Source organism: Cucumis melo, chromosome 12, assembly GCF_025177605.1.
Source record: "Cucumis melo cultivar AY chromosome 12, USDA_Cmelo_AY_1.0, whole genome shotgun sequence".
NCBI lineage: Eukaryota > Viridiplantae > Streptophyta > Magnoliopsida > Cucurbitales > Cucurbitaceae > Cucumis > Cucumis melo.
This window is the reverse complement of record NC_066868.1, coordinates 22,640,692-22,653,805: the sequence shown is the minus strand read 5'-3', so window position 1 is coordinate 22,653,805 and position 13,114 is coordinate 22,640,692. Positions and strand designations below refer to the sequence as shown.

The 13,114-nt window shown below is 37.2% G+C and overlaps 1 protein-coding gene across 1 annotated transcript; it reads left to right on the top strand.

Moving 5' to 3' along the window:
• Positions 1–16: 16 nt before the first annotated feature.
• LOC103487480 (prefoldin subunit 6) lies at positions 17–12,860 on the top strand. The gene is made up of 5 exons (XM_008445810.3): positions 17–256; positions 397–467; positions 828–952; positions 8,558–8,618; positions 12,651–12,860. The coding sequence occupies exons 1-5, from the start codon at positions 178–180 to the stop codon at positions 12,705–12,707; spliced, it is 393 nt and encodes a 130-aa protein (XP_008444032.2). The 5' UTR covers positions 17–177; the 3' UTR covers positions 12,708–12,860.
• The last annotated feature ends 254 nt before the right edge of the window (positions 12,861–13,114 follow it).

The window sequence follows — 13,114 nt, the reverse complement described above, 5'->3', positions numbered from 1 at the left end:
TATACCTAATATTTAGTGGACATGATAAAAATAATGTTCATTACTAATTCCTTCTTCGTTCGTGTTACCTTAGCCCCCCTTTGGCGTTAATTCCTACTACTACTGATTCCCATATTTTTCCCCCTTTAATAAAATCGACTACGATCAACCTTTCCCAGTCGACGATTCTCAGTCGGAATGAGTTCTACAAGCGCTCTTCGAGATCTACAGCGCGAGTTGGAGGCCAAAGCCAACGATCTCAGCAAGCTACAGAAAGGCAAGCTTCTAATCCATTCTCGTTCATTCCATTATCACCTTTGATTCAAACACATCAAATACCCTGTCGACTGTCTTATCTGTATTCAGTACTATCAATTTACTTTCACGAAAAGCCTAATGTGGTGATGGATTTATCAGATATTGCGAAAAATCACCAAGTGAGGAAGAAGTACACTGTTCAGCTGGGTGAGAACGAGCTCGTCCTTAAGGTTTTTCTCACCCTTCTCACTTGTTTCCCTCCTAGATTGAAGTATTTGCTTGTGTACAGTTCAGTAGCGAGGAGGGGAAGTAGGATAAGAGACTTTTTCTGACTCCTGTGTTTCTGTCCGTGCAGAAGTTGTAAAACGTAGAATTTCATTTTTTCGTTTCAATTTATACACTCGTGCGTTTCAAGGGGATTTTTATTCACTTGATTCGATGTGTGGTTTAGATTATGGAAGTTTCTTTACATTTATATAATCTGGCATACAATAAGAATTCGAAGCATTCCTATCAGTGGACATTTTTCTCGTTTATTGCTATTACGTGTGAACTTGTTTCTTGATCTGCTTCGTTGCTTACCTATGCAGGAATTGGATTTACTTCAAGACGACACAAATGTATATAAACTGATTGGTCCAGTGCTCGTGAAGCAAGATTTGGCAGAAGCAAATGCAAATGTGCGCAAGAGAATTGAATACATCTCTGCAGAATTGTATGTTTTTTCGTTTGTTTTCCATATAGTTTATTAGTTCCTCGATAGTAGTGATTATAATACCATAACACATGTCATTTGAGAACCGTCATCAGACTACTCACTCACCTAATAAGTTTAGTTTTTTTTCCCCTTTAATCATTAACTGTAAAAAAGTTTGTTAGTCTTGGGTGATTTATGTATATCTTTTGTCTCTCTCACAGTTATCAAGTCGTTACTTTGTGTTGGATGAGGTAGTTTCTACCTCTTGAATGGCTCTAGCTTAACCATAGATTGCTGATCATGTAATGGACTTTGTACATGTTGAAATTATGTTGGATGTTTATGGAAGAAAAATGGAGGAGACAAGATGGATATCGTCATCAAGAAGTTGCATTTGATTGATATGGATTTTGTACTTGCCTATTGTCAACCCCTTTTTAAGAGTATCTATTTGGATATCCTTGCCAAGCATACTACTCGAAATATTAGCTAGGATCATGAAAAGAAACAAGCAAGAGAAACACATTCTTTAGAACCTTAGAGACGTGAAAGTCATAAGACCTATAAGCTTATTTTATTATTGAGCAAGATAGAAAAAAGACGTTGAAGTGAAAATTCCAAACAAGGTGAAGTTCTTTGTTTGGCGATTTTTTTTTTCATGGAAGAATCAATACCTTGGGTAGGCTCTTGAGAAAGTTGCTAGTCTTAGTTGGACCTTTTTGCTGTACTATGTATCAGAAGGTGGATAAAGACTAAGATCACTTATTTTGGAATTGTTATTAAGCTCCTTCCATTTGAAACGAATTCTTTGGAGTGTTCGCTATCTTACATCATATAGCTTTCGTTGACATGATCAAGGACTTCTCCTCCATTCGTCGTGCAGGGGGATTGGGAGTTTCTTATGAAAAGTTGGACTGTGTGCTTTGTTGTGGTGTATTTGGCAGAGAGAAATCATAGAATCTTGAAAGGGTTTAATATGGATCCTTTCAGTGTTTGGTCTCTAATGAATTGTAATATTTCTCTTAGGTTGCCTTTGAAAAGTTGGATTGTGTGCTTTGTTGTTGTGTATTTTCTATGTTTTTGAGTATCTCTTGTTAGGTGGGATCCTAACAGAGCTAAAAACGAGTTTTTTCAAAAATATTTTTTTCTTAGGCAATCTAAACGGACCCTTCATGGAGTGTTCTTGGAGAGTTAACACAGAAACAAGAAATCTGGTAACTTTTATTAATATCCTCTAATAAAATAATAACAGCCTATTATCTGTCCTAGGGTTTTTACAACAAGTCAAAGGTGACCTATCACCTTTTCAACAAATCAAAGTGAGGATTAATTCCAGTCCAGTAGGTATTAGGCAAGTAACAACTAATTAAGCAACTAAATACATCAAATTTCCTCCTCCTAGGGAAAACTCGTCCTCGAGTTTTAGGTAGAGATTTGTAGCTGGTCGGGTGGAAAAAATTCAAAGATTTCGGCTACGTTGAAGATAGGATTGATATGTATGTGATCCGGTAAATCAATCTTGTATTCATTGTCTCCAAACTTCTTTATTATTCGATAAGGTCCTATCTCCTTTGGCTGTAATTTACTGTATTTTCCAATCGAAATTCTCGCTTTTCAAAGATATATCATGACTAGATCTCCTTCTTTTAATTCTTTGAATCTTCTATGTTTATCAGCTTGTTTCTTGTATTCTTCATTCATTTTCTCAATTTGGTTTGTCACGTCCTTATGAAGCTTTGCTGTCCTTTCTGCCATGTTCTCCACTTCCGAACTAAGATCAACATTAAAAGGGATATTAGTAATATCAATAGTTAGTTTAGGTAGTTTAGTATAAACAACTTCAAATGGTGAATTCCCTGCCGTTTGATTCTTCATATGATTGTAGGTGAACTTGGCTTGAGCTAAGCTAAAGTTCCATTGCGTAGGTTTGTCTCCACCAATACGTGTTATAAGGTTAACTAGAGTTCTATTGGTGACTTTGTTTGTCTATTTGTTTGTGGATGACTCATGGTACTAAATTTGAGTGTCATGTTGAATTTTTTCCAAGGAGTCTTCCAAAAGTAGCTTAGAAACTTTACATCTTGGTCGGATACTATGGATTTAGGTATTCGGTGCAAACGTACAATTTCTTTAAAGAATAGGTTAGCTACATAAACGGCATCCAAAGTTTCCTACAAAGTAAAAAGTGAGACATCTTGGTAAATCGGTCCTACCACAAGTACGGAATCATACCCCCCTTGAGTTTTTGGAAGGCCTAGGATAAAGTCCATGGACAAATCTTCCCAAATGCCTTCGGGAATAGGTAATGGGGTGTAAAGGCCCATGTTTTGCTGCTTTCCCTTGGACGTTTGGCACGTAAAACAGTGCTTGACGAACTATGTGACATCTCTACGTAGTTGAGGGCAATAATACCTTTCGCTAAGCAGTTGGTAAGTCTTGTCTATGCCAAAATGTCCCGCAAGGCCATTGCTATGAAGTTCTTTAATCAAAGCCTCACGAAGTGATGTTCTAGGAACACAAAGAAGATTGTTCTTGAAAAGAAACTCGTTAGTCAAATGGAAATCATTACAATTGACATGATCAACACATAAATACCAAAATTGACCAAAATTGGGGTCATCTTTATAAAGAGTAGGTAAGGAGTCGAAAGCTCTACTTGAGTTTTAAAAATAGTAAGTAGCTTGGCGTTCCTACTAAGAGCATCTGCCACCACATTGGTATTTCCGACTTTATGTTTGATTACAAAAGGGAAACATTGGATAAAAGAAAGCCATCTAGCATGCATTCTACTAGTAGTTTTTCGGGTTTGCAAATATTTGAGAGATAGGTGGTTGGAATATAAAATGAATTCTTGGCTTAAAAGAAAATGTTCCCACATCTTTAAAGCTCTTACCAAACAAATAGAGTTCTTGTTTGTAGGTGTTCCACTTTTGTCTTGCTGCTCTTAATTTCTCACTAGAAAACTCAATTGGGTGAATGTGTTGAGACAAGACCGCTCCTATCCCATATCCGCAAGCATCAACCACCACTTCAAACAGTTGAGAGAAATCCGGTAGAGCAAGAATGAGTGTGTTAGACAACCTATCTTTTAAAAGCATAAAACTTTGAGCTTGGGGGTTAGACCATGAAAATTTTCCTTTCTTTAGACATTTCGTTAGCGGGGATGCTATAGTGCCAAAGTTTCTTATGAATTTTCTGTAGAAAGAAGCAAGCCCAAGAAAACTTTGTAAATATTTTACTGTTTTAGGTTGGGCTCAATCTTTTATTGCCTTAATTTCGTTGGGGTACATGGATATTCTAAATTCGTTAATTATAAAACCCAAAAAATATATTTCTTTAACTAAGAAAGAACACTTCTTGAAATTAATACTAAGTTTGTTTTCTTGAAGCGTTTTAAAAAGTTTATGTAAGTGAGAAAGATGTTTGTAGTAGTGCTATAAACTAAAATTTAATCGAAATAGACTACTAAGAATTTATTAAGGTAAGAACGTAGAACCTAGGTCATTAACTTCATGGATATGCTAGGCGCGTTGGAAAGTCCGAATGGCATTACCACTATTGAAAGAGGCACTCATTAGTCTTGAATGCCATTTTCCATTCATCTTCCCGTCGGATTCGTATTTGGTGGTGCCTACTTTTTAAGTCGATTTTGGAGAAAATTTTTGCTCCTCCAAGTTGATCAAATAGGTTGGACATCCTTGGAATGGGAAGCGATATTTGACTGTAATTTTGTTGGTGGTACGATTATCTATGCACATTCTCTACGACCCATCTTCCTTGGCAGTTAAAAGAACGGGCACGCCACAGGACTTAAGCTTGGTCTAATATGTCCTTTCTCTAGAAGTTCATTCACTTGTTCTTGAAGGATTTCATATTCTTTTGAACTCATTTTGTAGTGAGGTAGATTTGAGCGTTGAACCTAGAATGAGATCAATATTATGTTGGATATTTCTCAATGGTGGCAAATTAGTGGGAGTTTCTAACACTTGGTGAAATTCTTCTAGCAACTTTTGATGTCCTCGTTTTCTTCTTGCAAGAATGGAGTTGATACTTGATCATTTACTATTAAAGCCCACACTTCGTTGTCTTCATTGTCAATGGTCCTTCCACTTTCTTGGATACAAAATAATTGCTTCTTTATTTCTTTCTTGTTCTTGGAACTCACTTTATCCGTTGGGCTCGTAGAAGGTAGAAGCTTTACTTTTTGTCCCATCCAAGTGAATTCATAAGTGTTTTCTCTACCTCGGTGTATTGCTTGTAAGTCGTATTGCCAAGGTTGGCCTAGCAAAATATGACAAACATCCATATCAAGAACATTACAAATGATTTGATCTTTATAGAAATTACTGACAAAAAGAGGGATTGTGCAAGTTGAAGTTATCTGTACTTTTCTGCTTTTCTTGATCCAACTAACTTTGTAAGGGTGCGAGTGTTGATCAAGCTTGAGATTAAGTGCTTGCACGAGCTTTGAGGAGATAATGTTTTCACTACTCCCGCTACCAATTATGATGTTGCAAACTTTGCCATTGCTTGTGTAACGTGTTCAAAATAATGAGTGTCTTTGTGGGTGAGTCTCAATCTTTGGTGTGAGTAGAATTTGTAGAATTATGCAAGAAAGTTGCTCCCCCTCGTTCGGTGCTAATTCATTCACATCTTCTTTGGAGTTTGGCGTTGTCTCGTCTCCTTGGCTTTCTTCTTCCTCAACATATGCTATTGTCTTTCTTTGTGGGCATTGATTAGACAAGTGTCCTTTTTGGTTGCACTGGTAGCAAAACCCAAGGTTCGTTCTTTGGTAATTATTGAATCCCTCCTTTCTTGTTTGGAGATTCTTGGATTCTTGGACTTTGATTGGCTTTGGGAGGTTTCGTCTTTAATCTTTGTTGAGTTGGAACCTTGGCCTTGCCTGTTGTTTTCGACATTCTTTCGTTGGTATGGAGTGAATGGTTTATCCCATGGATTCTTCTTGGTTCCGCTGTTTCTTTGCTTCTTTTCCAGTTTCAATTCGGCTTGTAAGCCATTGAAATGATAGCCGGCAACATGACTATGGATTGCAGGTCAAGTAGGTCTTGTATGTCTTCCTTGAGACCGTCAACGAATCGGGCGATCTGGTAACTCTCACTCTTGTTCGTTCAGCTCCTAGAGTTTAAACTATGAAATTCTTCGGCATATTCTGCCACTTTCCGATTACCTTGACGGCACCATTGATATTGTTGATAGAGTATTTGATCGAAATCCGGGGTAGAAAACGCTCCTTCATCATTTTCAAAATTCTTGGCTAGCTTCTTATCGGTGCTTTTCCCACTAATTGTCGGTTGACTTGAACTTGGTCCCACCAAGCCGATGCACCTGATTTAAGTTTCAAAGCGGCTATTTTCACCTTCTTGTCGTTGGTCCCAAGTCGTTTCCATATATTCAAAGAAACTCTCCACGTTTTTTACCTAATCCAGGAAGGTCTCTATCTACAATTTGCCTTGAAAAATTGGTAAATCAATGTTCATCTTGAAGTCTTGGTGAAAATTTTCTTGAAATTGGACTCCTCTGTGTTGTGTGGGTACAATTCGACCCTCAATGTAAACTTCTTCTCTGTTTTGGTCATTATAATAATTTCCTTCTCTGCTTTGGCCCCCTCTGAATCTTGGATGATGGTTTCTGAACTCTCTTTGTCGTCGGGTCATTTATCCCTTTTTTGCGGCTGAACCTCATCTTCTTCATCAATCCAGTCTTCTGAATCTTGAATACCCATTATGGGTTCTGGCAACTGGTAGTGTCTAAGGAGGTTTTGGGTGTCGTCCGAGGATTTTGAGGTCTCTTCGTTGGATTTTGGGTGCAGTAGACCTGGGTTTTGGCCAGCAATGCGCCAAACTCCCATTCTTTCTATATTTTTGTTGACGTCTTCTTGTCGGCAAGGTAGGGTGTTCAATGGGTTTTCTAGTTGGCGGGCAATGTGTTCAACGGAGGTCTGAAGTTCATTCATTCGGTTGTTGAGTTCCACCATATTCTCTTTGATTGCCATCAATCGGGCAGCCGAGGTACGCGGGGATGGAATCACTTCTTCATTAGGGTGGGCTGTGATGTCCTTCCCTTTGCCGGATATACTCTTTCTTGTCATATCTCCCTTCGTCAGAGGTGCTCTGATACCAAAGTTTGGTGTGTTCTTGGAGAGTTAACACAGAAACAAGAAATCTGGTAAATTTATTAATATCCTCTAAAAAAATAATAACAGCCTATTATTTATACTAGGGTTTTTACAAGTCAAAGGTGACCTATCATCTTTTCAACAAGTCAAAGGAGGATTAATTCCAGTCCAGTAGGTAGTAGGCAAGTAACAACTAATTAAGCAACTAAATACATCACTTCATCTTCCCATTTGTGCATTTATTTGCCCCTCTTTGTTTTTCCAATTTCTCCCTTAGCAGTTGCATACTTAAAATGCACTACATACAAGGTTTTTGTAATTGACTTGTTCAGAACATCTTGGGTAACGAATGACAGAAGAAACGAGTAGTTCAATACTTCACACCATCTTTTTCATTTGATATGAAGTGACCTAGTTTTAAATGTTCTCTTTAACCTTATTTCTGTCTCTCTATTTCAAAAGATCTTAAGGATGAGCTTCAGAATTATGTTATCTTGGTATGGGTCCAAGAGATCACTAAGAAAGGAGGAGGTTTTGAATGAATCATGAAACTAGAAGGCAATAATAGGGAAGCAAAACTTGGTTCTGGTAGTTCTACGAGGCATATAGAAAAATGGTGGAAGAGTTTTCGGCTATATTAAGACTTGCCTCCATAAACCTGAATTATTGAAAGTGAAACCTTGGAGGACTCTTCCTCCTAACAATCTTTACTTTGTAGTAACGCTACAATGTTTTTTTTTTTTTTTTTTTTTTTTTTTTTTTTTTTTTTAATTTTTAAATAATGAGAAAAATAACTTTCATTGTCACAAAAAGGCAATACCAAAGGAGGGGGAGACGAGGTATCACCACACAACAAATTACAAAAGGAAAGCCCAACTAGCATAAATTTGGGTTAGGGTATAATTACAAAAGAACTTAGAGTGGAGGACCACATAGAAGAAAAAAGAGCACCCAAACTCCAAAGAAAGTCACCAGTAGTTTCTTGATCACGAAAGATCCTATAGTTTCTTTCAAACCACAACCTCCAAAGGAAGGTAAAAATCACATTGGACCAAAGAACTTTTGGATGAGCATTTAACTGAGGACCTTCAACTAACTGCAAAAGGGCATCTAAACCTTTCTTAGGCCAACACCATTGCATTTTGAACAAGCTAAACAATCCCCCCCAACAATCAATCAGCAGCAAAGAGACAATAGAAAAAAGATGCATCAAAGGCTTCTCATTGTTTTTACAAAGAACACATTAATTAGGGAGGTTAAGTGATAGTAGGCAGATACAGTTTACCTTTTATCTAGGGTGCCAGTTTTCCAAGTTTATATTCTTGCATTTTATTCTTTATAAACATACCATTCTACTTCCATATACCTTAATAATAATAATAATAATGAAACTACTTTCATATATCTTAATAATAATGAAAATATAGTTTTACTTGTTCTAGTCACCATTTCATGTGGTTTAATTTAATGATTTTTGCACAATTCAGGAAACGTCTTGATTCAGCCCTTCAAGATTTGGAAGAGAAGCAAAATAGCAACAGAGATGCGGTTAGTACTTTTCTTACTTCTGTAGATCTTAAACCTGTGGCTGATATTTGCAGTACCCCAAAATAAGAAAATAAAACTGCTTTTTTTGTGTCCGATTCTTGTTTACTGGAGAATTCAGAAATGATTTCTTGTCTTCAGATATGATGAATGCCCAAGGCACATGTAAAATGTGTCTGGGGAAAAAGTTTGAAAACAAATAAATAATTTTAATCTGAACTTGATTTAGAAGTATAGGAAATTTAGAAAATGACTAGATCTAGGGAAATTTGTTTGAGCATCCTGCCTCATCCCCGTTTTCCTTGACGTGAAACTAAGTTCAAGATGCCATTTCCCAACGAAAGCATTGAGGACTGGAAGTGAAAAAATAGAATGAGAAAAAAGAATGCCAACTTTGACAGAATAGAGTTAATGCATTATCCTTTTTCCCTATGATCTGTCTATGGTTCCTCCTTAAATGATGGCTTCTCCCCCCTTGCCATTTTTTTTTAATCTTTTGTATTTTTTAACTCTATAAATTAGTTAACTAATTTATTTCAAAAGTATGAACACGAAATATATTTTTTATATATTGTAACCAAAACCATTTTTTAAGAATTAATTTCTTTGATGAATGAAATTAAAAGGAGGAAGAGAGATGCCTTGATCTTACATCAAGAGACCATAATACACGGTTCACATTCTTACCACCTCTCTCCACCTATTCAAGAGAGTGGTAATCCCTCCCTAGCTAGGATATATGCTCCTCACTAATTTTTTTTTGATAGAAAGAACAATTTTTATTGAGAAATAATGAAAACATACAAGGTAATACAAAAAACTCAGCCCTAACAAAGCACCCTGCATATAAAAAGGGGTTCCAACTAATTAAAATATTTCATACGGAATAGTTACAAAAGGTCTTTGAAACTGAAGCTCAGCAGGACACTGTTAAGACACTACCTCGTTCCTTTTCTTTTACTTTCCAAAACCAGATTACAGCACAAAAATCAAGTAATAAAACACTTCAAAGATTAAGGACAATAGCCTCTCCAAGACTTGACAGAACAAACTAGCTGGTGAAACAAAAACACACATAAAATGTAACAACAAGGACACAGACGAAAACAAGAACTCCCTGAATCCTTCCTTCCCCTCCTCTACAACCTAAGGCTATTTAAGCACACAAAATAAAACGGTAACCTGGTGTCACTCCTCCCCTTTCTGGAGGTGGCTGCTCCTGCCCTATCCGCACCAAAACATTCCTCCCCCTCTCTGCCCTCCTGTTCCCTTTTTATTGCCCACGACTAACTAACTGTGGGTCCCACTTTCTGGTCCCCATCCTCCTTGCTTTCTTCCCCTTCAACACGTGTTACCTCGGGGCTGGTCTCATGGCCATGATCCTTCTTGCCACTTGTCTCTCTTTCATTGGCTTCATGTTTCTTCTTATTTTTCCTATGGTATGTAAATAGGATTGGTGGCCTAGCATCACTCCATGATCCTTCTTGCCACTTGTCTCTCTTTCATTGGCTTCATGTTTCTTCTTATTTTTCCTATGGTATGTAAATAGGATTGGTGGCCTAGCAGACACATGAAATCTAATCAAAGCCCAAACCTTACTATGGTTCCTCTGTCTACCACGAAACATCCGATCATTCCTCTCTCTCCAAACATCCCAAATCACAGTGCAGACCTCAACAAGCCACAAAAAACATCCTTTTTCTTTGAAGGGCGAATGGAGGAGGATCCTCGATTGTAGCACGAACACTCTTTTGGCCAACAAAGTTGAAACCAAACTCCTGCAGAAAAGAGCTCCACACAGTACACACATACTGGCAACCCAAAAGAGATGATCAAGGTCTTCCTCTGCCTTTCGACGAAGCAAACAACAAAAAGGTCCAACAAGCAGAGTCCTCTTAAGAAGCCTATCAACAATCTTAACCCAATCAAGTAAGACTTGCCAAACAAAGAACCTAACTTTCTTAGGAACCTTAATCCTCCAGACCTCAGAATTGTAATACATATGTTCATCCTGGAGATTTCCTACGCACTGACTTCCCTAATTATAAAACACACAGCTCACTTTCTCACATGTTGCCTACACTAAGGGGTGAATTCTCATTTCTACCCTTATAACATATGTATTGACTATTGGGGTCTGACAAGGAGTTACTATGAACTTCTTCTAGTAGATATAGAAGTAGCTAAGCTATAAGAATGAAACTGTGGGCATGGTTTTTTTGCATGCTCTTGTATTCCTTCAATATTTTCTTAGTGAAAGTTATTTCTATATAAAAAATTATAGAAGAAGGGGAAATAGAATGAATGAAAGTGATAATAGACTCGGTAGAGGTAATCTAAACCTCCCTTTTAAATTTCCAAGGAATCCCGATCTCCTAGTTGACCCACACAACTCGATGTTTATAATTCCTCCTTTTCCTTCTAGATTTCCACCATTTAACTAAGACATCTTGCTACCATAATATCCCTAAAACTAAGAAAAACACCAACCGCTATTATAGAGAATCGTTGGCTACTAATTGACTCCGTAGAAATACAAGGAATAGATATTAACTGATATTTAAAACCCTAAAATCTATAAAACTAAATAAAAGGAACAAAATTAAATTAGGATTGTAATAGGCATAGATGTCACTCGAGTTTGTCCTCTACATGAGCATCTTCCAAATCCATGTTGCAAGAGGGCATCCTAAGTTGTTAGATAAATGCCCCAATATCGTCTCAAGATTCCTAGAAATTTCACATTTCGGTAAAACAAACTAGGTAATCTAGATGCCATTCCATGACCCATGAAAATCTTGAATTTTCACCAAAAGTGGTCCCTTTGCTTTAGGTCCCAAATTCCTAAGCCAGCCTTCCGAACTTGGCAGTAGCATGTTGCTGATCGGTGATGGAGAGGTTTCTCCTTACAATTAATGATTTCAGTTTGCTTGCATCAAGGATAGACAAAATATCGATGCGAGGCTTATTGCAAATAAATTGATTGAGCTTTGGAATAGAAAAAAAGATGAAGGTTTTGTTATAAAGGTTGACATTGAAAATCTTTTGATAAGGTGGATTGAGCTTTGTTAGATTACATTAAATTCTTGAAAGGCATTGGAACTGATGCAGATAATGGGTTAAAGGGCATTACTCCTCTCCATTCTTATCATTGGAAAAGTTCTGGAAAAGTTTCAGGGTATAAGACAAGGATCTCTCCTTTCACCCGTAGAGGATCCAAAAATTTTATTGACAGGGCTTGAGGACTAAATACTTATCGCTGGGTTTAGTCCCTTTGACTGGTGCCACGTACATGGGGACCTTAGCTTACATCCCTGTTTGCCACAAAAAAATTCCTCACTGAACTGAGGATGGAAAGAGAATTCCTTGATCATCTCCCTGTAGTCATGTTGGCTAGCCAGATCAAAACTATGCTAATCAAAGAAACAAGTCCACACAACATATGATCAAGGTCTGCTACTGCCCTCTTGCAAGACTGCAACACTAAGACCCTATTAAATTAGACATCTTCCAAGGAGAATATGACAAATGAAAAACTTATCATTCTTGGGAGTTTTTCATTTTCCACATCGAGACAAAAACCAAATCTCTCTTGGGAGATGGGTTGACTTGTCAAAGAGAAGGATTTATAAGAAAAAAACTCTGGAGGGCTAGGACACTGTAAGCAAAAATCCCACCTCTCTTAGAAGAGCACTCAAACTCCCCCAAAAAAGAAAGGAGCGCAACAATATAGCTCGTTCCCCTTTCAAACGAACCGGGGAACCTCAAAATGGGGGCTGGCTAAGCCAGAACGTCAACCAATCCATAAATTGGCATTGACTGTTTCGTGATGAATTTGTGAGTGTAATGCTTAACATTGAAAGTAGAAGTTGAATGGGATAAAGGCGTCCTTTGTAACAATCCTTTTAGAAACAGAAGAATTCCTTATTTCAGCATAATCATTCTTTGGTTTTTTATAAACCTTTTCTAATTTGGATAGTACTCAAATGCTTCAATTCATTTGCTTATTGTTGGTTTGCTCATGCCGTTTTGCAGATATTGAAGTTACAACAGAGGATACAATCTCTGCAGGCTGGAAAAGTTAAAGCATAACATGTTTTACTGTTGTTTTCAGCTGTACGTTCTAAACTTATGTTATCTTTTTGCAATCTCTCTTGTATCAGTTAAAGATAAACTCACTCAAAAGCTTGACAATACTTAGTTTGATTTTGAAGCTTGACAAGACTTAGTCCGATTTTGATTTTAGATACGTACATAACTTTCCTACTTCTTGCAAAGTACTTAACGGGAACTTCATCTCCAAAAAAAATTTTGCATTTGTAATTTGACAAAAACTTGGCATCTTGAAAGGAAAAGTATTGATGATAATTTTCTTCTGAATTTCAAGGGTATATCCGTATTATTCTTCTTCTATGGGTGGTGTCTGCTACACTTTGGTCTAAATGGACTTTTGTTATTGATTGCTATAACGTGCTTTTGTTCTTTTCTCCATCTAGTTT

Coding starts and splice junctions, on each gene's coding strand:
- LOC103487480 (XM_008445810.3), top strand. CDS start 178: ATGAGTTCTACAAGCGCTCTTCGAGATCTACAGCGCGAGTTGGAGGCC. Junction 257..396: donor TCTCAGCAAGCTACAGAAAG/GCAAGCTTCTAA, acceptor TGGATTTATCAG/ATATTGCGAAAAATCACCAA. Junction 953..8,557: donor GAATACATCTCTGCAGAATT/GTATGTTTTTTC, acceptor TGCACAATTCAG/GAAACGTCTTGATTCAGCCC.